This window comes from Myotis nattereri (genome assembly GCF_964212035.1).
Source record: "Myotis nattereri genome assembly, chromosome: 13".
Classification (NCBI taxonomy): domain Eukaryota; kingdom Metazoa; phylum Chordata; class Mammalia; order Chiroptera; family Vespertilionidae; genus Myotis; species Myotis nattereri.
In genome coordinates this window covers 37,139,648-37,164,647 of record NC_138088.1, presented here as the reverse complement: position 1 = coordinate 37,164,647, position 25,000 = coordinate 37,139,648, and the positions used below count along the sequence as shown (strand labels likewise).

General features: G+C 39.4%; 1 protein-coding gene across 7 annotated transcripts in view; it reads left to right on the top strand.

The window, feature by feature from the left end:
- The window catches only part of CPEB3 (cytoplasmic polyadenylation element binding protein 3), a 182,324-nt gene that overhangs the window by 95,311 nt on the left and 62,013 nt on the right, over positions 1 to 25,000 (top strand). For 6 of the 7 annotated variants that reach the window (XM_081104323.1, XM_081104326.1, XM_081104324.1 and 3 more), the window contains exons 5-7: positions 1,674 to 1,697; positions 15,479 to 15,646; positions 17,834 to 17,923. In XM_081104323.1, the coding sequence (XP_080960449.1) occupies positions 1,674 to 1,697; positions 15,479 to 15,646; positions 17,834 to 17,923 (282 nt within the window). The remainder of the gene's footprint in view (positions 1 to 1,673; positions 1,698 to 15,478; positions 15,647 to 17,833; positions 17,924 to 25,000) is intronic. The other variant, XM_081104328.1, reaches the window with a different exon arrangement.

The following is a 25,000-nucleotide window of genomic DNA, read 5'->3' as shown; positions in this document are numbered from 1 at the left end:
AGATTTTTTAAAAAAATGAACATTATAGTGAGAGAAGGAGTTAGGGAGGAAGTAGAGCTTGAACTGGGGAAGCATGAGTATGTCTGAAGAAAAGTGAAAACTTACAGAAGATGAGACGGGCCAATTGGTATTTTAAATTTCTAGCTGCAAAGTCTGAATTCTTTCCCTAGGAGGGAAATAGTTTTCTTTATTACTGTCTTATACTGCAAATACAACCCCAGCTTATCCTTGTTTCTTGGTTTTAAGCTATTATGACACTCCATGATTTAAAAAATTGATTAAAGCCTGACTGATTTGGCTCAGTGGATAGTGCGTTGGCCTGCGGACTGAAAGGTCCCAGGTTTGATTCGGTCAAGGGCATGTACCTTGGTTGCAGGCACATCCCCAGTGGGAGGTGTGCAGGAGGCAGCTGATCAATGTTTCTTTCTCATCGATGTTTCTAACTATCTCTCTCCCTTCCTCTCTGTAAAAAAATCAATAAAATATATTTTAAAAAATTGATTAAAGATTTCATTTATTTTTTATAGAACCTGGGGTTGTCAATTTGAGAAACTTTCCACTTTGAAAATAATTTTAGATAACAGTATCTCCTATCAATTTATGTATGATACCACAGTCTCGCTCTATTAAACACCGTAACAGTGCATTCTGTGGGCCTTGAGGTTTAAGGAAGATAATCTTCAAAGTACTCTATTCTTCAGCATGACCTGGGGTATACCCAGTACACTAATCCCTTTCTACTCTTCCAGTTCACTTTCTAGATGACAAATACAATGTTTTCCCCTCATCTATGATACTGTATGGAAAGTATGGGGAGACCAAGAGAAACTTGGTCACTGAAAATTTTATAGAAACATCTGTAAAGTAAGAGTTAATTTTGTGTAAAATTTCTATATAGTTTTCAGGGGACTCTCTGAAGTGTGTGTGTGTGTGTGTGTGTAGAAATTCAGAATTCAGAATGACCACCATTGAAAATTTGTAGGTGATGTCTGATGGTAATAATATATAGTATATAGTATAAATGAATATGTATAAATTAGGAAAAATTTTTAAAGAACTCTATCTATATCTGATATAGATAATGGGCCACAATGTAAATCTTTATGAATCGTGTGAAACTTAAGCACCTAGTGTGTCTTTTAAAATGGCTGCCATGTCCAGTTGACCCCCCCCCCTTTTTTTTTTTTTGCTGGTGAACACTTTTATTTTTATTGTATTTTTTTCCTTTTTAGGAGTTGCTATTCTTTTTTTCTTTTTTTTTAAATCTTTATTGTTGAAAGTATTACATAGGTCTTCCCCCGTCCCCCGTCCTCCTCCCTCCCCCCCCCCCCCCCTGTTAACCTCTTCTGGCCCTCTTTAGTCCTCCCTCCTCCCCCCAGGCCTTCACCACCCCTTTGTCTGTGTCCATGGTCTATGCATATATGCATACAAGTTCATTGGTTGATCTCTTCCCACCCACCCTCCCCTGCCTTCCCTTTTCCCTTTAAGGTTGTAATTTAACTTGTGCTTCATAAAGGATTTTTAAGTATAATATGTCTGCAGTCCATTTAAACAGTATCTCCAGATCAGTTCTGAGAATACTTAGGAAAGGTTTGTGTGAATGTTTTTTTTTTATTTCTAAGTTCATCATTTTGATACAAATACACATGGTTTTCTTCTGTGTTTACATGCAGCCAGGAGCTATGGGCGGAGACGAGGTAAAAAATTTTTTTTAATGAGATCTTTTGCTTGCCAAATTGTGAGTAAATATGATTGTGTGTATGTTTATATCTCTCTGTGTGTATAAAACAGTTAATGTATCGTATGATGTCCTATCTTAATTATTTTAGAGACATAATTCTCTTATATGTTCATTATATATTTTTTGTTGTTAGTTGATAATTTGTTCTTTAATCCTAATAAAGACATAGCAAAGACTATTTCTACAGGGAAGTTTTTGTTATATGATTTATCGTGAATGATCTTGAGGGGATACGAAAAAAAAATTTTTTTTTTTGGTCCTGTATCCACTGTGTTCTTCTCCTACCACTTAGAAGCAGAAGTTGGGTATTAGAAGGCAATTCTTGATCTTAGTAGGTTGACTGGTGAATTTTTGTGTGTGTTATATCCAGAGGCAGATGTACCTTGAAGCTAAATGAAGCTTCAGTTTCAGGGAACCTCACTTTCATGAGCCCCCTCCACGATCTTTAGTTTTGTGTTCTTTTTGTTAAAGAGGGATCCCCAACTTGTATAGTTGCTAGGCCCCATAGAACTTGCATTTTCTCCTGGTCACACCCAAACAAAATAATATTGCTCTCATTTGTATAATGCTTTAGCCTTTCTAAAGTATTCCCACATCTGTAGTTTGTCCAAATAATTTTAGGAAGTAGGTAAGCTTAATGTAGTAGAAAGAGTATGAGATTTAGGATCAAGGACCTAGATTGTAATCATTGCTTTATCACTTTAGTCTGATATCCTTATCTGTACATTATAAGGTAATAGAACCAGTCTTCTTCAACCTCAAGAGTATTAATGAAATTATAGTATAAAAAATGGGAAAGGAAAACCTATCCATGTTAACTAAAAGCATTCCAGAAATATAAATTGCTTTGGGACTCAACTCATTTGTAGAAACTGGGAGAAATGAAGTAATTTACTTGCTGTGTGATCTCAAGTTAAGATCAGAGGCAAATCTGCTACCTTTGTCTTTTGGCTGCTTATTGGGTGTTGTTTACCCTTCATTGGCTGTCTCTGACTTTGTAGTTGAATCCTGAAGAGAAGATAACATTAAATTCATAATATTTTATTATTTATTTCATGGTAAATATTTGTTGAATTGATGAATATTGGCAGAGCCTAATATGTATTTGAGTTGCCATTGAAACCTTCTTTCATGGTGGAATCTGTTTTCACCTCATGGTAAAGAAAAACATTTGTGTTGTTGATTATTTTTAACCCTGGAAATAAATACTATTTAACATTTTTAACCTAAATTAATTATTATTTTGTTTTTATTTTAGAGAGAGAGAGGGAGGGAGAGAGAGAAGCATCAATTTGTTGTTCCACTTATTTACACATTCATTGGCTGATTCTTGTATGTGCCCTGACCAGGGATCAAACCTACAACCTTGGCGTGTCGGGACCATGCTCCAACCAATTGAGCTATCCGGCCAGGGCCTGGGCTAAATTATTTTTAGATTTAAAGTATAGAAAATAACATTACTAGAAATCATTTTGTACCATTTCTTTCTTTGGCTGCTAGGAAGGCTCACTCTCAGGAAGGAATAGGGAATGGACCGTTTTACATGTAAGATAAACACCATCTGGAGGGTCGATGGTGGGGACTACACAGTGATCAGTCGCCAGATCTTGTTAATATTTTCCCACTGGTTTCTCAGTCTTTGCCCCTCTCCTTCCATTTGTATTATTTCACCTTTCTGAAATGCCACTGTGTCCATGTCACACCCCCCTTTCCATTCAGGATCCCCATCATCTGGCTTCTCCCCGTTTCACCAGCGTTTTCCTCTGCTTCTGTTGCCTTACATTCTTCCTTTCTTTTCTGGGTGCCCTGATCTTCAAGGAGATAAGTTCTTCGAGGACAGTTGTCTCTTCTCCCTGACACTGTGGTAATTCATATAGTTAGCACTTAACAATGCTTAGTGATGAGGATTGCTTTAAAGTAAACCCACATCTATGCAGAACAGAGTTTGGCATTATATTTTAAAAATTATTTTTTACAAGTTATAGTATATTAAATATAAGATCACCTGTAGTTTCTAAACTCATGAAAAAGAATTACTCTTCCTATTTCCATGTTACCTTCTCGGTATCTATTTGTAAGTTTTGACTCAATCGTTTTCAGAAGCCATGATCATCTTTGCATCAAATGCTAAGCTAAACACTGCCTAGATCAGCAGACCACCGGTGGTCTGTGAGGCCCAAAAGGTTGGCAACTACTGGCCTAGATGACTTGATCCCTACTTTCTGTAAGTCTGCAGTTTTATAGTTGTAAATGAAGAGAGAGAGAGAGAGAGAGAGAGAGAGAGAGAGAGAGAGAGAGAGAATATGAATATGAGTGTGTACATGGGGGGAATAGTAAAAGATGAATGTTGACTTTCTGTAATTAGGAAAAAATGTCTTTGTTCCATACTTCTATTCCCAAAGCTATAAAAGAAGAAATGTCATCTTCTTTAAGCTAGGTGAGATGGGGCAGGTGTACCTCATATCCACTTTCATTCTCAGAAATATACTCATCTGGGTCAATGCTGCATAATATAAATTTGATGAACTGGCAGATTTTCTCATGTTCACATATTTGTGTGACTAGAGATTATATTAATACTTGATTTGTTTCCTCCAAACAAAATTTAGACTTACCCCCAAAAGCATAAGAAGTAAGCTTGCTGATGTATATTGTTTTATTCTACCTATGGTTAAGATTTGCTATAACTCACCGTGGCCAGTGTGGCTCAGTTGGTTAGACTGTCGTCCCATACACTAAAAGGTCACAGGTTTGATCCCTGGTCAGAGCACATACCCAGGTTGTGGGTTCAATCCCCTGAATATGAGAGGCAACCAGTCGATGTTTCTCTCTCCCTGTTCCTCTCCCTTTCTCTCTCTCAAATCAATAAAAATTAATTTTTCAAAAAGATTAGCTATAACTCATAATCTTTGTTACATATACAGAGTGTGGCAAAAGTAGGTTTATAGTTTGTATGGAAAATAATACAATAATTAATAAATAATAATACAAGAATAAATTCTGTGTTTCAAGTACTCACAACTATAAACCTACCTTTTCCCACCCTATATATGTCGATAAATATTTTAGGAATACGAAGCAAAGGGAATTACCTCGCAGTTTTGAGATCTGTCAGCAAGAATTAGGCCTGTAGAATCTTTCACCTCTCCTGAACCTGGAAAAGCTGCCTTGAATAGGTAGAATTTCAGGAACACTTTCGATAATGGAAGAGGAGGGGAAGGCAAGGCACTCTAGGTATGTGATTCAACTTGAAAGAAAGCTTTGAGGTGAGATTGGCATGACCAGTTGCTTGGAAGATATGTCCCTGAGTGTGTGCAGTGGGGGCCAGCTGGACAGGCCAGGCTGGCAATGAGATGGTCTGTGCTGCCTTGATGAATGGTTGTAAAACAGAGGGGAAGACTCCCAAACACAGGTATGTCAGGCTTTAGAAGGAGGGTTTCACGAAACAAATAATGAAAACCAGAGAGAACCTGGGCATCAACAGAAGGCTTAGGTGGGGAAACAGTGTTGGAGGGTAGACTCTGACAAGCCACGTGCTTCCAGTAGTGTAGCTGAAGCGGCAGTGGTTAGGGAAGAAGAAGAATTAGATATGAAAGAATAGGATTTGAAAATTAATATTGATTGTATATAAAGTATTTAAACATCCAGTTACATTTTCTGTTGATACTCATTTTTATTGTAGAAATGTGTTTTAGTAGATACATGTTGATTTCCCTTGTGGAATCAAAAGGACACCAAAGCATTGTAGCATTTTCTTTCAGGAGTATTCTGTTGTTGTTTTTTCTTAGGAGTATTCTGGTTTTCACAAGCTCTAATATGTGTTTTCCTATATAACTGCGCCCCCTGTTAGAAACTAGTCTAACAGGTGGTATACAGGATCTTTGCCTTACATTTAGCAGCACCCCTGACCAAAATATATGTTGTATTTTTCATTGTACATGAATTTTTATGGACTCTGGGAGACTTCTGTCCATATGTAGACATGTTGGGTGTGTGGTAATGCTCTGCTTAACAGCATTTCTTAATTAAAGAGCAGCAAGGAAAATAAAAAAGGTCTTTTTAAACAATGTAAATGAGCAAATGCAAGTAATGTTTGGAGTTACTGTACTATTGGAGTTGCTGTTGTAAAATGTACTTCTGTGTATATTTAACCCATAAAAACTTTATTGACATTAGTGGATGGCTTAGTTGGTAACAGTGGTTCTAAAAAGTCAGTAAGACAAACTTGTGTACCAAGTTGGCGTTGGGTCTTTCTGCCAAAGCCCGCCCAAGGGAGGAGAGATCAGCTATAGCAATGGAACCATAATGCAAGCATGCCACCCTACTTATTCAAGTCTGATTATGTGAGCTTTCTTGTCTAAAGGAATGGTTGGTTCTAGAGTGAAACATGGACAGCTAAAGAAATTTCTGAGTGCTCATGGTTAAAATCTCTGAAATGTTACTGTTTATTGTAATAGGAAACTTTGAGCACAGGACATGTTATGAGGAATAGCACTAGTTTTTCACCTTTGCAAGAAGGTGCCTAAAGAAATAAAAAAGGAGGGGCTCTTGGTGGGCCACCCTAATTTCATTCATTACGTGTTTGTGTGCTTACTCTGGGTCAGATGCTGGGCTAGAAGTTAAATGTGTTCTGTCTCCCTGCTAAGTGTTCATTCTAGTAGGAAAGAGACACACCATAAATAAATGAAACAAACATTTTTATACTCAAAAGTTATGATAAGTACTAGGCAGGAAAAATGGGAGGTTCCCTCCAACATAGGATGGTGTTCCCTGAAGAGATGTTATTTAAACTGAAACCAAAAAGATGGAAAGATAGCTATCTTTAAACATTTTTATTATGGAAATTTTCAAACATACACAAAAATAGAATAGCTTAATGAACTATATACCCATTACTTAGCTTCAGTGATTATCAACATTTTTGCCAGTTTTGTTTCATATGTTCCCCCCCTTCAAGTATTTTAAAGAAAATTCCAGACATTATAAGACAGCTATTTTAAGAGGCTTGAGGCAAAGTATTGTGTGTGTGTGTGTGGTGGTGGGCGGGGGGGGGGGGGGGGAGTAGTAAAAGACCGAATGTCACAACATTGATAAATCTTGAAAACATTATGCTAAATGAAAGGAGGCAATTATAAAAGATCACAGATCCCTCTTTTATGAAATGTCCAGAATAGGCAAATCTATTGAGATAGAAAGTAGACTAATGGTTGCCTAGGGCTGAGAGATTTGAGGAAAATGGGGAGTAACTGCTATTGGATTACGTGGGTGAATTGTATGATATGTGAATTATATCTCAATAAAGCTGTGTGGTTTTTTTGCAAAGGAGGGGTGGGACTTGACGAAAGAAAAGGCTTTGTGTGTTTGAGGAAGTTAATAGAGCCCAAAATGGCTGAGCTTGGAAGGGGAGAGGGGAGAGTGTCTTAAGAAGAGGCTGGAGGAAGGAAGGAAATCTGATCATGCGAGGCTTTAGCTCCTGGTGAGGATTTTGAACTTGGTCCAAGTACAAGAGGAAATCTATGACTGTTTGAAAGCCAGGGTCAAGTGATTGGATTTATGTTTTTCAAAGAGCACTCTGGCTACTGTTTGGAGTGTTGTGAGAGAAGTGGGCTGTCTAGTTCAGAATGATAGGCCAGAGATGATGATGTTTTAGGGTAGGGTAATGACAATGGAATTGGAAAAAGGTGAACAAATGGAAGATAGATTATGGGAGTTGGAATCTACCCTCTTCGATGGCATTAGATTGAAGAATTGAATGTGGAAAGTAAATCAGAAGGAAGACTGAAAATGATGTTCAGGTTCTGGATTGTGAAGCTACTACATATTGAAATAGGAGTGGGAGAGAATAGGTTTAAAGTAGATGCCAAGAGTTCATTTATAAACAGATAAAGCTTGTGGTAACCAGGAGATACCCACATAGCAATACCAGGAAAGATGCATTTCTATCTATTTGTATAGTAGGGTTTTATGGAAGACTTTTGTGTAATAAAAGGAATTCTGCTGCCCTCAGAGATTTGAAAAATCTCATCTAGTTTAAATATATTAATATGTAAATGAGACTCAGGGAAGTGATATATCTTGGCCAACGTCACAGATTAATGCATAGCTTATAACCTGACTCTCTTGATTTACGGGCAGTTTTTTTAAGGGAGTCATTCCATTTAATCCACTTAAAAAAATTCCCAAAGTGACTATTTCCTGAGCTATTTGCAAAACTAAGATGAAAAGAGTCCGGCTTGGAATGCATGCTCTGGGCCAGAAGCAGCCTGGTGCTATTGATTGACAGCAGAGGCTCTGGTGGGGCTCCCAGGTAGGTCGGAGCAGCTTTGGCAGTCCAGCTGGAAGGGAAGCCTCCTGGGGTAGAGTTATCTTGGACGAGCCTTCTGTGCTTCAATAGTGCTTTGCAGGTTTCTTACTTGGCATTTTTCTTACAAGGGTCCTTCAGGTTTAAGTCATCTCTGCATTCAGAGAGTATTTTTCTAATTACTGGGCCAAAAATGACATTCTGGTTATTTTTTAATATGTTTTTATTGATTTCAGAGAGGAAGGGAGAGGGAGAGAGAGTTAGAAACATCAATGATGAAAGAGAATCATTGACTGGTTGCCTCCTGCACGCCCCACACTGGGGATCAATCCCACAACCCAGGCACATGCCCTGACCGGAAATCGAACCGTGACCTCCTGGTTCATAGGTCGACACTCAACCACTAAGCCACGCTGGCTGGGCACATTCTGGTTATTAATTGAAAATAGATATCAGAAAACCAGACCATTTGGTAGAAAAGAAAGCCAAATGGCCAAGTCATAGCAGATGAGAAGCTTTTCTCTGGCTTCTGTTGAAATATTGAGTATGAATATTTTATATGGAAGTATCATGAGGTTAAAGCAGATTTATATACTAGATGTATCAGAATATAATTTTTTGTTAGGTAAAATGGCTTACTTTAAGTATTTGGTCTTGAGGAATGTTTTCATTAAAGAAAAGAAATACATCAGAAAGATGCTAGTTAGTGAAGCAGGGCCTTCCGTGGGATGCAGTTTGGGTGCAGCCTCTTCAAGGGTCAGTTTCTAGTAACACATGTCCAGGAACTAAACCTTACCAGTCTTCCCAGAGATGATTTGTCGTGAGGGGGGTGGATTTATGCCAACCAAATGAATGTACAAATACCAGCCTCACAAGGGACCACTGGACAAATCAGAACACCACTGCTTTAATTTATTATGGAGATGGATGCACTAGAAATACAGCGTCAATGGCTGGTTACTTGTGTACTAGTTCAAGAGTCACCTCTTGCCCTAACCAGTTTGGCTTAGTGGATAGGGCGTCGGCCTGCGGACTCAAGGGTCCCAGGTTCAATTCCGGTCAAGGGCACGTACCTTGGTTGTGGGCACATCCCCAGTGGGGGGTGTGCAGGAGGCGGCTGGTCGATGTTTCTCTCTCATCGATGTTTCTAACTCTCTATTCCCTCTCCCCTCTTCTCTGTAAAAAATCAATAAAATACATATTTTTTAAAAAAGAGTCACCTCTTCACAATAGCAACACACTAAATTCACTTATAGTCTTTCAGGAGCTTATCATTGGAGTATAGAAAAATAAATGGTTGTCAGGCTACGGAAATAACAGATGAGCCATTCTGTCCCACAGAAGAGTAATCCCACCAGTATGATAAAATCCTTTTATCTCCTGTTGGTCTGCGCTGGGTGAGCACTACAAGTTCTTCCTCTTCACTTCTTTTAAATGCCTCCTGCAGACTAACTTTTTGTTCCATCAGCACTCCGGGCAGTCACGTTACAGTGAGATGGACTAGATTATGGATTTTGCAGTCCATTCCTGAGGATATACTTCCTTTAACTTGATTGAGCTTGGATGTTTCCCAAGGCTCTATCTATACACTTCACACAGCACCTCTTTCGGTGGCTGCCTGCTCTAGATGGGCAATCTCCATGGTTCTTAAATTTGAGCACAGGGTTCACTGGGGAAATCTGTTAAAAGTGCAGATTTTCAAGTTTGACCTCCACAGATTCTGATTACGGAGATCTGGGGATGGGTTTCTTAGTTCTACCCACAGTTAGGGAAACATCATGTATGTGTGAATTCTTAGTAGTTTCATTTCTAAGGGCCACTTTATTACTAAAGTCTATGGTACTCTAAGTACTAAATAAAACAGAGATTTGGTTTTAAAACCTTGGAAAGTTTAAGTATCCATAACCAATTTTTAAAACAGTTCAGATTTTCACAAGTAACTCTTGCTTTTATTTTCTTTGTCAAAATACTCTGGGGAAACTGTGGTTATGTTGGCCATGCAAAAGCAAGTTCTCCTTGTTCTAGAATGTCTTGAACATCCACTTCTCCTTCTTCACGGCTCTGGTTTAAGACTTCCTCATTCTCTCACTGGACAGTCACAGATTTCTTCAGACTCTCACCCCACCCCCCCTTCTCCCTGGTTGTAAATTGCTGGTGGAGCTGATGGTAGCTATTGTAGGATCTGGAGGTAGAGGAAATACCATGGTCACAAGCACCTTAGAGAATTCATTGTGACAGGATGAGAGATGGATTAGATGGGAGTATCAGACTTTTCAGGGAGTGAGCGTAGTTTTAAAAAGAAAAAAAAACACCTAGTATGAGAAAGAAATATTAAATTTGGAAAATGGGGGAAATTTTCTTTTGTTTCTTTTGTAATACAGAGTATAATGCAGCTGTGGGCAAACTACGGCCCGTGGGCCGGATGCGGCCCGTTTGAAATGAATAAAACTAAAAAAAAAAAGACCGTACCCTTTTATGTAATGATGTTTACTTTGAATTTATATTAGTTCACACAAACACTCCATCCATGCTTTTGCTCCGGCCCTCCAGTCCAGTTTAAGAACCCATTGTGGCCCTCGAGTCAGAAAGTTTGCCCACCCCTGATATAATGTTTGAATAAATAGAAGTAATAGAAAAGGTCTCGACTTTCTGGAGCATGGTCCCATCTCTTGCCGTCGTCACAGCGTGTGTTGTCTTCCAGCCTTTACTTGCATCCCATGCCTTTGCACATGCTGTTTCCTTTCCTGGATACTGCCTCACTTTTAACAGTTACTGAGTACCTTTTGCGTGCTCTTATTAGAACATGAAGATACAGTGATGGACAAGATTAAATGGGTCCCTTTCCTAATAGAGCTTACAATTGAATGGGGTTTTGGGAAATGAGATACCAAATAAAAACCCATACAAAAGTGCTCTGAGTGGATAGAAAAGGGGACCTTAACCGAATCCAAAAGGTCAGGGTCGTTCCACCTGAAAAAATGACTTTTCAGCTGAGACCTGAAGAATTGTAGGCATTACCTAGAAAATTAGGGAGCTGGGAAGAGGGTGTTTGTTGGTTAGGGGAACACCCTGTCCTTAGAGCCTGAGGCAAGGAGGAATAATCAAGAAATTCAAAGGAGGTGTGTGAGATCGGAGGTTAGTGAACCAGAAGGAGAGGCAGCAATTATGATGTAGGAGAGGCAGGCAGAGGCCTTATGGTTACAGAGATGTGTCTGCACTTTATTGAGAGCAATGGGACGTTATTGAGGGGTTTTACAGGTAGGGGTGAGGAGTGAGGTTACATGTTCAGGTTAATTTTTGAAAATGATGACTTTGTTTGTGGAGAAAGCACTGTAGGGTTCAGGATAGAAATCAGTAGACTAAGCAAGCTAGTGTGTAGAGCAAGCTTGTCAAACTCAAAGGCTAACACGGGCCAAATAAACAAGGTCTAAATTTATGTGGGCTGCAAAAAAAGCTTCAATTTTCATAGAAATGTATGTTTACTTCGATAGAGACATGCTGAATACAAAGGGCTGAAATAAATGAATAATCGTTAACATAAAATAATAGAACATTTTAATAAAGTTAATATTTTTTCTTGAACACTTACCAGATACTGAATAACTGCACAAATTAATAAGTGTAACGTAAATATTTTTCTTGTTCTCCGAAAGCTGAAATATTTCCTGTTGTGCACACCAAACAAGTCAGTACAAGACTAATGATGTGGCAACCGGCTGCTAAAATATTCGCTGCTAGTATTAGTAGAGAGAAATGGTACGCCTGTGTGTAAGGCGAGTAAGGGAAATGAATGCAACATGATTACAGTAATTAGTCATTAGCAAACGTTGTAGTTCATTATTAATAACTAGAGGCCTTTTGCACGAAAAGATTTGTGCAATGCACCTTCCCTCCCCCTGGCCGCCGGCACTGGTTTTCCTCTGGCACCCGGGGCCCAGACCTTTGCTCCAGCCAGAGCCGCCTTCCAGCCCGCACTGCTCCGGCTGGAGCCGATTTCCAGCCTGCCAGCCCTGGGTCCCCCACGGGAGGGCCGGATGAGGGCGGGGCGGGTGGCGGTGATCGCTCAGGTGCCGCCCACCAGCCACAGGGCGGGTCGCACACAGGATGCCTGCTGTCCTGGGTCGCAGATAGCAGGCCCAGATGGTGGTGGGGCAGGTGGGATGGCGTTGTTCTGCTGTGCCTGCAGTATGCAAATTAGACACCATCTTTGTTGGCAGTTAATTTGCATATTGTGCCAGTTAGCCTATGGGAGGCATAGCGCAGGTAGCTCAATTACCATGTTTGTCTATTATTAGATTATGTGTAACAGGATATTGTAAAAAGTTACGAAATTTTTATTGAAATGTTTCTTACATACTGCTCTATTGGCTGGGCTGCAAAAATTTTCCTTGTGGGCCACGAGTTTGACATACTTGATGTAGATTCATTAGAATGTTACTTCAGGGGAGAGATGATGGTGATGTGGACTAAGCTGTTAGGATCGAACATGGAATTGACTGGATTGAAGAATTTTATAGCTTGAGTTGGTAGGACGTATGGAGAGATGGATTAGAACTGGAGTGTGAAAGAAACAGAGATGCCAGGGATGGCACCTGGATTTTGTGGATTGAATTGGATATGGATAATAGTAATTTTTATTGAGAGGAGCAGGTTTGGAGGAAAGATCCAAACCGCGTTAAAAGTTCTTTCTCTGTGGATTCTTGTTCTTTACGTTAGGCACTCCCACAAGATTCTGCTCAAATCTGCCCTCCTGTGAAATCACTCTGAAGGTCCTTTTTCCCCCCATCTCCCATCGGGCAGTAAATTGTGCTTTTGTGTCATTTAGTAAAACATCTTCCTTTAGTACTTATTCCTCTGTTTTATAATTGTGCACTTGCCTGTCTCTCTGACCAGACTTGATTTCTTTGTCAGGGACTTCCAAATAATGATCTTATTTATTTGATGTTCGTGGATGTGGATAAATATTTTTTCACAGAGTTATGTATGTTAAAGATTTCTTTATCTTTTTTAAATGTATCTTTACTAATTTCAGAGAGGAAGGAAGAGAGATAGAAACATCAATGATGAGAGAGAATCATTGATTGGCTGCCTCCTGCATGTTCCCCACTGGGGATCAAGCCCACAACCTAGGCATGTGCCCTTGACCAGAATCGAACCTGGGACCCTTCAGTCCGCAGGCTGATGCTCTATCCACTGAGCAGAACCAGCTAGGGCGATTTCTTTATCTTTTTAAAAAATACATATTTTTATTGATTTAGAGAGAAAGGGAGAAAGAGAGAGAGAAACATCAATGACGAGAGAGACTCATTGATCGGCTGCCCCCTGCACACCCCACACTGGGGATCGAGCCTGCAAACCAGGCATGTGCCCTGACCAAGAATTGAACTGTGACCTCCTGGTTCATAGGTCGATGCTCAACCGCTGAGCCACACCAGCTGGGCAAGATTCCTTTATTTTAATCCAGGTAATACTGGAATAATTTGTTTTACCGTGGAACTTTCCGCAGCCTTTTGTATTCCAATGTGGATTGTTAATCTATGGGAAAGGCATAAGCTGGGCAATGTTTTCCAATATAATTTAGTTCTCCCTTCCCTCCTCCCACACATGCTTTTGTTTTCTGAGCATCTCATGTTACTCGTGTTGAGGGTCAGAGATGGGGATAGGAACAATCTGTGGGAAATGTGATTGGGCGTGTTCCTATCACAGAGTAGGCACATAATTCACTGAGTGTGGATTACGTGAAAAGCAAAGCTACCGAGACCGGTTTGGGTCAGTGGATAGAGCGTCGGCCTGCGGACTGAAAGGTCCCGGGTTCGATTCCGGTCGGGGGCATGTACCTGGGTTGCAGGCATATCCCCAGTGGGGGATGTGCAGGAGGCAGCTGGTCGATGTTTCTCTCTCATCGATGTTTCTAACTCTCTATCTCTCTCCCTTCCTCTCTGTAAAAAATCAATAAAATATATTTAAAAAAAAAAAAGGCTCAGTGGAAAAGCAAAGCTGATGGCCGAGGGAGAACAGCTCTTCGTGTCTTTGGGAAACTCATTTTGCCTATAGTTGCTGCAGATCTATTTTTCCCTCCAGTAATCAAAACAAATAACAAGGATGAGAATTTACTGTCCATTGTTGGTTCCTGTCAGGCTGGAAAAGCTAGGTGACATGAGGTGACCAATTTTGTTCTGTTTCTTTGTAGCTAAGCTGGGAAAAGCTGAACAAAAATTTCTTTGGTCCTTTTATTTATTAACTCCCAACATCAAAATAGTGCCTTTCTTATACCACCTGGGTTCATAAAATAAACAGAGTTATATTAGTAACTATTTTTTTTTGTAAAAGAAATAAATGTTCAGTACTTTTCTAAGGCTATTTATATTCTGTTTCAGAGAGTTGACTGTAGTGACGCAGAACCTAGGTTTCAGGGAAATAAAGACAGGCTAACGACAGGATAGACTAAATGGGGAAGACTTTTTTTTTTTCTTAAGAGTTGTATGAATTTATTTTAGAGGGAAATTTTTCTTTTAAAGAGTGCTCAAGACAGTTTGTTTTTAGAGGGGAACCTAGTGGAAAGTTTTACCAGGAACTCACTGACTCAAACAGGAAATGTATTTGTTTTTAAACTTAGATTTTATTTTGTTGCCAGATGGCATTACTGTGTTACATTTATTAACAGACTCTAACTGCTGGTATCTTTCTTATACCATGTGGCGTGGGTAGGTACCTCTGCTCTGTACAGTTTCTTTGGCCGTAGGGTTAACAATGAGAAAAAATTTTTGCGTGATATCAAATATGGCCTACGTTAGGAGGGTTAAAAATGTCATAACCACGTCTACATCTGTCCTCCCACATCTTAACTGACATGTTTTCGTTTACCTGTCCCACCTTTTACTATTGCAGATGTTTATTTTCAAATTGGAGTAGCTTGACATGGCAGAAAAAACTTAATCATGTTTAGTCCAGCTCTCAAAGAAGTTATCAGCCTCTGTCATCAGTTTAATATTCCCTCAGCCATCAAGTGTCCATCTTTAGAGCTGAACCTGTGAGCTCACCATAACGAGCAAATAAAGATCTGTGAATAAAGATTTCTTTTTCATTTATTTTAAGAAATGCTTAGGGAAAGGATACACAACTTGCTGAATACTCTTAGCAGCAAGTGATAGGGACTCTGTAAGATGTGGTGAATTTTTAGCAGCAAAAACAGCTGCAGCATTTAATGCTTCTTCCTTAGTATCAGTCTAGTCGTGTCTGTGGGTTACATACCTTTACACAAAAATGATGGCACAAATTCGTCTAGGCCTGGTAACCTGCCGTCACTCGTCCTATTGAAAACGTCACAGCTCAGGAGTTACCTTTTTATATGCTTTACTCTGCATTTTGGCTCCTAATAAAACGTTTGTTGTCCAGGAAAAGAATTTTAACTGTGCAAACTCCCACATTTGTTTCAGGTCGGTCTTCTCTCTTCCCCTTTGAAGATGCCTTCCTGGATGACAGTCATGGCGATCAGTCCTTGTCCTCTGGCTTAAGTTCTCCCACTCGCTGTCAAAATGGGGAGCGAGTAGAGCGCTACTCTAGAAAGGTGTTTGTTGGAGGCCTTCCTCCTGACATCGACGAAGGTACTGTGCATTCATTGTTGACTTTATAAAGGCCAGGTTGGTTCTTTGTGTGATCTGACCCTGCCTCTCCTCTCCAGGGCAGTTTTAGGACGTTCCTATCTTAGTGAGCAGGGGGTGAGAATATTCAGTGGATGGAGCGGCAGTAGATGATGTACTTCAGGTCTACTGTTTATATGCGTTTTATACATAGCAGTCTCCCAACAGCGTCCCATTTCCTAGTTACTATATCAGAGCTAACTTTTCTGAAACTCTTACTACAAGCTCATAATTGTGCGAGGTGCTTCACATTGTAGTATCTCATTTAATCCCCATAGCCATCCCAGAAGGCATAGCCTACCAACTCCATTTTATAGGTGAGGAAGCGACAGATCAGAGAGAAACAATTTGTCCGGGGTCATGTAGCTGTGGTGCAGTTGGAACTCGACATCACAGCTTTTGCTTATGTCCATTTATCACACCATCTCATATTTTAATATAGATGGCCTATTAGTTAAGAGCCTCCCTCTTATCTGTAAGAATGAAGATTAAGGAGAGATTTTCTTAATGATATTTTTGAGATCCTACCAATCCAAAAGTAAGTTTTTCTCTTATGCCTAAAGCCAGTTAGCACACAGTAGGTTGTCAATAAATATTTGTTGAGTGGATAAATGAAACAAAATTATAACAGTTAAGGGGAAAAAACAACAACTCTAGGTCTAGGCCCTAGACCTGCTATAAAATGTTTACAAAACCTGTTTTGCCAGCATTAGTCTAGCTCTGACATTTCTCTGATTTACCATCCTTTTTGTGTGTGTGTTGAGAGAAGAATAGTCTCTAAAAATAGTTTTATTTTAGACTTGCTGCTTTAAAGTTGTACACAAATGGAGACTCACTTTCCTCCGAACTATTCTTGTACTAATGTTAATTTTATTTATCAAATGGATTTTTCTTTAAGACAAAGTTTTGATCATGACTAAGAGAGTGGCAACTTAAACCTGGATAGGAGCTAAGTTATAATCTCCTGCTTTGATTCAAAAGTCAGAAGAAGCCCTAACCAGTTGGCTCAGTGGATAGAGCGTCAGCCTGCAGACTCAAGGGTCCCAGGTTCAATTCTGGTCAAGGGCATGTACCTTGGTTGCAGGCACATCCCCAGTAGGCAGTGTGCAGGAGGCAGCTGATGGATGTTTCTCTCTCATCAATGTTTCTAACTCTCTGTCCCTCTCCCTTCCTCTCTGTAAAAAATCAATAAAATATATTTTTTAAAAAAGTCAGAAGGAAAAGATAAAGTTATTGAACTCTAACTTTTGAAACATTTTCTTTATAGGATGTGTAGTAGGTGTGTATGAAAGAAACCTTTTCTTTTAAGTTTTCTTAACCCACCAAATAGAATTATCTACTTATTTCCCCTACTCCTCACCAAAAGAATTAACTATTTGTAAAATAATCGTACAGATTAATACTCTTTAGATTAATAATAATCCAGGGTTAATAATCTGAGAGATTATTTTACACAAGTAAAAATATTTTAAATATTCTGTGTACTTTTGCCTTTTTTCTTTTTTTTCTTTATTGATTAAGGTATTACATATGTGCCCTTACCCCCCTTTAGCCCCCCCCACCCCCACTCATGTTCTCACCCCCCTGATGTCTGTGTCCATTGGTTAGGCTTATATGCATGCATACAAGTCCTTTGGTTGATCTCTCCCTCTTACCCCCACCCTCCCCTACCTTCCCTCTGAGGTTTGATGATCTGATTGATGTTTCTCTGTCTCTGGATCTGTTTTCGTTCATCAGTTTATGTTGTTCATTATATTCCACAAATGAGTGAGATCATGTGATATTTATCTTTCTCTGACTGTGCCTTTTTTCTAAAAGCAGAAAACATTCCTATTTTTAGAATCTCCATTTTATTTGACAGGGAGGTCACCTTAGCTAACGTCAGATTTTTTTCCCTCCCAAATCTTTATATCAGTGAATTGGCAGTGAAAGGAAATGAATTATAGTTAGAATCACATTCTGCGTGGGTGAGAGTGAATGACCAAAAGTATCTCCCCGAATGATCGGTATTTTGCTTCGTAGGTTTGCCTTCTGTACAAATGCTTTACAGAACTGCTCTCCAAACATTTCTTACATGAAAAGGCATGTTTTATGCTATTCAGTTTGCAATGTTCGTTTCTCTTTTGCTAAGATTCCTCCTCTGTTTTGCAGATGAGATCACTGCCAGCTTCCGCAGGTTCGGACCTCTCGTGGTGGACTGGCCTCACAAAGCTGAAAGCAAGTCGTACTTTCCTCCGAAAGGTAATGCCCTTGAAAGGTCTCCTCTGCCGGCACTTAAAGTGTCTCTGCTGCCTGCCTGTTGGAGAGCTAGCTCGATAGTTCAGTAAAAAGCAGCCTTTTAACTCATGAAAGAGCTGTTGACATTTCCCCCCACAATTGAGAAAACATTTAACATTGGTCATCTGCTCGTGTCTCACTGGTTTTCACTTGAAGGCTATTCCCAGGAGCACACTGATTGTTTCGGGGCATCTGTGTTACTGACAGCGAGGCCTTGCGAGTCTGTTGTGAATGAACCTCGTGCTAACTAGTTGAGAAAAAGGATCTAGGGTTTTGAGAAATGGCAGTGATGGGAAAGGAAAAGATTACCTAAAGTCAAATTTTATTTGTATCCCATAGCCCTGTGGTTTTATAGATCTTATAAAGCCCAAACTTGGAAAATGTCGTGACTAAAGAATGACATTTTATGAAATTATCTTTATTCGTGTCTGTCTCTTAAGCAACTTAATCTGTTGATGGGTGCAGAGCAAGCTAGCAAAGGACTCTTCACATCACTTGGCTTCTCTTATTTTCGGTAGGCTTTTCTTTTTTACAAGGCCATGAAAATGTATTAGTTTGTTCATAGTTTGCCATTTTTGTAGGATCTAGGGATCTTTTCTGGTGATATTAGCTCTGGGTATGCATCTAGATGTATACAGAAGAGTGTTTGGGTTAAAGAGAAGTGTCCTTCTCATGTTATGTTCTGTAGATGTGTTTTAAGGCTGCCTTTCATCTCTAGGGAATTGTTTTTTGGGATGAGTTGTTGTGTAAAACATTACCCACCACTAGAAGATGGGGTCAAAATACTTGTCCTTCTTGTGCCTTTTCCAGGAATCAAAGATAGCTTAACTGAGGAAAGGCAAGTGGCTTCCTTTCATGTTTGGTTTCTTTGTCGCCTGTATTTCTCCCCACTCTCTTTATAGCCTATGAAAGTGTTATTCACTAAAGAGGGCTATTAGTTTGCTTTTAACATATGCCCATATGTTAGAAGAATTTTTAAAGTAAAGAATTTAAGTTTTATATTAATCAGAAAAGATAAAAATCATCATGCTGATTATTTCAGCAAAGGAATGTGTTCATGCGGTGCATGTATGACACTGTCTAAACACACGCCTTTAAGACATATTTTTAAAAGTGCTCACCTGAAATCTATATAATTTTATTAACCATTATCACTCCAATATAAACTCATTAAAAAACAAACAAACAAAAAAACACAGTCAAGGCAACACCAGCTCCTGACCCAGCAGTGAGCTGTGTGTTGGCCCCAGGGGAACCCTGGACAGCTTAACCACACTTTGACAACAGGCCTCAATCGGAGAAGAAAGGTTCTGGAAAAGTTGTCTCTGAAATAAATTTATTTTAGTGTAAAAAAAAAAAGTGTGCTAATAATTCATTGAATCAGAATAGTGTTATTTCAGTGAATGAATAAGTTTACTACACTGTACCATATATAATATACTCTTTTAAGTCCCATGTATAAAAAGATATTCCTCAGAGTACTAGTTGCCTATGTGAATCATGACAGTGTTATTTCAGTGAAAGAATGTATTCATATTGTGGTTATTGTAACATACTGTGAAAAATGACAAGTATAAAAGGTATGTCTAAGGGTGCCAGTTGAAAAAAAAAATCATGCTGAGGTTATAAAAATAATTCTGGGATAAAAGGTGTCAGATGATCATTATAAAAATGAAGATAAATACATATGATCATATCCAAAGAAAATTATCCCATATCTACCTCTATCAGAAATAATCACTGTATACATTTTATTAAATATCCTTCTGATATCTCTGTGAATATATACATTTACATGAAATTTAAAATTTTACATAAACAGGATCACATTATGCATGCTGTTTAATAACCTACATTCCCCCCCACCCCTCCCCCAGCAATGTCAGCACCTTTCTATAAGAAACCTACATTATTGTTAATGACCTTATTTTATTTAATTAGTCCTACTGATGATGGACATTTAAGTTACTTCCAGTTGTTTTCACTCATGGATGATGCTTCAGTGAATATCCTTATGCCTTCATCTTTTTGTCCTTTTATATAAATATTACCTCTTAGAGTGAACTTTCAGAAGTGAGGTATATGTTTATACATATCGCCAAGCTGCCCTTAAGAAAGGTTATGCACATTTATATTCCAAAACTCAGGTTTAATGAGGGTTTGGGGATATGGCCTTTTCCATCTTTGCCAATCTGTTGGGGTCCAACCCCAGCAGGTCCAGGGGTTCCCAAAGGTGTGGACGGAGTCGGCAAAGAAGGAATGACATGGAGACAGCGTTCAGTTGATCAGCAGCCTAGCCAGGATCTCCAGCCAAGTTCTGGTCTGGATCTCCAGCCAAGTTCTGTTCAGGATCTCCAGCGAAGTTCTGGTTCGGTTCTCCAGCCAGGTTCTGTGTCCATGTTCTCTTGCTAGGTTCTCCAGCCAGGTTCTCCAGGTTCTCCAGCCAGGTTCTGTAGCCATGTTCCCTCGCTAGGTTCTCCAGCCAGGTTCTGTCCAGGTTCTCCAGCCAGGTTCAGTCACCAGGTTCTAGTCAGGTTCTCTTGCCATGTTCTATCCAGGTTCTGTAGCCAGGTTCTGTCTCTAGGTTCTTCAGCCAGGTTCTCTCACTAGGTTCTGTCTCTAGGTTCTGTGGCCAGTTTCTGTCCAGGATCTTTTGCCATGTTCTCTCGCTAGGTTCTGTCTCTAGGTTCTGTGGCCAGTTTCTGTGTCTAGGTTCTGTGTCCTGTTGTCTTGTTACATCTGTATTTATACCAGTTGATTCCAATCCTATCAATCTCTATTCCAAAGGTTAGGGCGTTTCTTATCTCCATTCCAGGGAGTAAAGATTATGTAGCTTAAGCATGATTGTTCGTAGTTAAAGTGATTAATTACCCGTCTGGCATTTAGTTAAGGGGTTTTATTCCCTCCCTAACTTCAGGGGAAAATCCCTACCTGGGGAAACAACCTTTCTCGGAGAGGTGACCTTGGTTAAAATGCATAGTGCCAAGAAGGTGAGCAAACATATTAAGAACAGTATGCCATATATGCCAGGTCCCTTGAAACAGCAAGGATGGACCGGCTCCCAGCACCAATCCAATGATTAAAATAACATATTTTTTGGCATTTTTTCTTTTGGGGGCATTTGAATTTATTTTACCTTTTTACATTGCCATCTGATTTCTATCTGGAAGTTATAATGGAGTAAGGCAGAAGAAAGGATCCAGATTTATTTTTCCAATTATGCCACTTGTTCCAACAATTGCTTGTTGACTGTTCCATTTTTCCTCATTGATATGAATCATTAGAAGGTCACCTCTGCTATTTCTCAATGCTAATGAGTACTTGAAATGTGACTAATTTATTGATTGATTGATTTTTCTTGATTTTAGAGAGAGGGAGAGGGAGAGGGATATAGAAATAGAAACATCAGTGATGAGATCCTACTGGAGATTGAGCCCACAGCTTGGGTATGTGCCCTGACTGGGAATTGAACCGGTGACCTCTTGGTTCGTGGGTTTACGCTCAACCACTGAGCAACCCTGGCCAGGTGAAACGTGACTAATTTAAATTGAGATATGCTATAAGTGTGAAATACACTGATTTCAAAGACTCAGTTTTAAAAAATGTTAAAAGGTTCACTAATTTTCTTCACATACTAAAATGATAATTTTTGGATATATTGGATTAAATAAAATATATTAAAATTAACCTTACCTGTTTCTTTTTACCTTTTTAAATATAAATATTAGAAAATTTTCAGTTACAGTTGAGTAACTGAAAAATGTATGTGAGTAACACTTCTATTGGACAGCACTCCTCCAGAACAGGGATCAGCAAACCACCTGTTTTTGCAATGGCCCCCAGGCGACGGATAGTTCTTGTATTTTTAAGGGCTATGAAAATGCACACACAAGGAAGAATATGTAACGGAGACTATGTGACCCTCAAATCCCTTTGCATAAAATCTCTCGATTTCCTACTCTAAAATAGCCCAGAGAATTACTCAATTAGCTTCTGAGGCATCCAGTTACAAAGGAGGCAGGTTATTTCAGAGGAAGTCTATATACTTGCAGACCTAACTAATTATTAAATTTTGTTTTCTGTTGAGTCAAATGCTTCCCTGCAGTCTTTAGCCATTAGTCAATTGTGTCCTATAAAATAAAACAGAATAAGTCATCATTGTGACATCTATTCATGGTACTTAAAGGACTATCAGTCTTCTCTTTTCTAAGTTAAATGTTTTCACTTCCCTTAGTAATACCTTACATTTAATGGTTTCTGGATAACCATTCTTCTTATCTGCCAATATATATATACACGTGTGTGTGTGTATTTTTTACAATATCCTACTTAGATTTGTTACTGAAAATTGGAGAGAACATTGGATTGGTCTGAGCAGTGGAGAGTTTATCAGCTTTATAAATTCCATGTTTTTTTGTACCATTTATATATATAAAAGCCTAAGTGACCGTTCAACCCTTTGACCATTCAACCAGTAGCTATGACATGCATTGACCACCCAGGGGACAGATGCTCAATGCCCAGGCATGGAAACATGGAACAGACTGATGAATCTCAGAGGGAAGTGGGGAGAGTGGGAAGAGATTAACCAAAAATCTTATATGCATACTAGAGACCCGGTGCACAGATTCATGAACTGTTGGGGTCCCTCGGCCTGGCCTGCAGGGATTGGGCCGAAACTGGCAGTCCAACATCCCCCGAGGGATCCCAATTGCAAGAGGGCGCAGGCCAGGCCCAGGGACCCCTCCAGTGCACGAATCTGTGCACCAGGCCTCTAGTTCCTATATAACAGCATAATATAAAACTGTAGAACACTAGAATTGGTGCCCTTATTTTACAGCTGAGGTTAAGTTTGGAGATGAATCAGTGAGAGCCAGGCTATGAAGGGAATCTGGATCTCCTGATTCTGGTCCTCAGGCTTGTGTCCTCAGAGAGCAGGTTGCATTTTTTGGTGATTGGGGTCAAGAAGGAGAAATAATAATTATGCTTTTGGCTCCTGTCTTGTTTTGCTCTTAGCTAAAGTTTGACCTATTTGGGAAGGACCTAAAGAAATTTGGTGTTATTCCAAGACTGAAGTTAACTTTGAGCATCAATGCCCATTGCTTTAAATGTTGGGGCCATCTAAGCAGTTCACCCCAAATTATTCTGTGCCTTTTGAATAATGCCCCTTTGTGCTTTTTCTACTTTTCTTTAAATCCCTTAGGTTTTAACACATTGTATGCGGGAAACGTGTTTACACGTTTTACGTATTTATACGTTCTACCAGTGTAGTAGAGCGCGGGACACGTATTAATACGTTTTTTATAGACTAGCGGTAGGATGCGGGTAACGTATAAATACGTAAACTAAAGTTATCGTAATTTTACTGAACGTTGCCATTTGCGCAAAAAATTAGCAAAAATGGCCCGCGCCACCTCTTAGCGCGCAATAAAAACTACCCGCAAACAATGTGTTAATTGAGTTTTGTGCCTTCTTGGTACTGTCTCTTTCTCCCATTGTACTTTTCTTTAGGTCACCTAAGGTTGGCCATTAGGTACAGTTTGTTTGGCTATATGTTTTAGGCTTACGTGTAAGTAGAGAGGAAAGCATGAACGATCCACTATAGTTTTCTTTGGCCCTTTTTTAAAAAAAGTATATGCCTTATAAAAAAAAGAATCATTTATATTCATTCATGTATCAGGTTTACTATACAGAGCTGGAGTAGTTTGTAAAACCATGATAATTTCAGTGAACTCTAGAGGGCTTAAGTTCTACACAGAGAGACTGTGGCCAGATATAGCAACTGCCCCCTTAAGTGTTGTTGATCAAGCAGAGTTGTAGGTGATGGAGACAAGGGCCACGGAGGCGTTTGACCAACCACTCGAAGGCATGTAGAGCTCGATGGGCACTTAGTCTGTGGCTACAAGCAGGCAATTGCTTGGTGTTCTCCAGAGCACCACTGGGAACATGGGAGGCGGAAGAAGCATGGAAGTCAGATTGTGTGTCTTTATGATTCTTCTCAGACCGCATGAACTTATAGTCCTGTGGGGAAGATAAAAAAATAATCAGACGGTCACAAAATAAACACAATTACAAATAGTGATCGTCCTCTAAAGGAAAAATAAGAGAGTGCAGTGACTTTAAAATGTATCAATTTAGATTGGGGATGTGGAGAGAGCTTCCCTGAGAAAATAGTGAAGCAGACCCGAAAATTGAGGTGTTAACTAGAAAGTGTAGGGAAGCAAGTTCCAAACAGAAGAGTACCACATGGGAAGTACTGAGTATGAAGAGCTTTAGTACTTTGAGGAAATGAAGGAAGTGTGGTTGGAATGTTATGAGGAGGAGAAAATGATGCCTTGAAGAAGTAGGACTTTTTTTTCTTCTTCACTAAACTGATCTAGTCCCCCTGAGAGAGTTGACATCAAGGCATTTGTGTGGTGTTTGGCTTTGGGATGGAGGGAGAGTGGAGTTGGGTCAAGTAGAAATATCAGTTTAAAATACTTTTAAATAGCTATTGGTAAAATTGAAGCAAAGTCTTGCTCTGAGTTTTCTGCATTTCCTTCTTGATGATGAAAAGAAATCCACCTCTAATAAAAATATTGAGGAAAAGTTTCCTGAAATTGCATTCTCATGCACTTTAGATCTGGAATAATAGAGCTGAAATCATGAGTCCTGGGAACTGGGATTCTCCCAAATGTTAGGGCATGAACCAGATCTCGAATTCATACAGAATACTAATCAATATCATCATGTCTATAATAGCTTGGATGCAGGTACTGTATTTTTCCGTGTATAAGATGCTATTGTTTACTAAAATCGTTAGACTGAAAATCGAGGGGCATCTTATACACAGAAGTCAGCCTAGGAGGGAGCCACATGGGTCATACTGCCTATACCAGCTGTGGGTTTGAAATGAATAAAACTATTGAAATAAAAGACCGTACCCTTTTATGTAATAATGTTTACTTTGAATTTATATTAGTTCACACAAACACTCCATCCATGCTTTTGTTCCGGCTCTCCGGTCCAGTTTAAGAACCCATTGTGGCCCTCGAGTCAAAA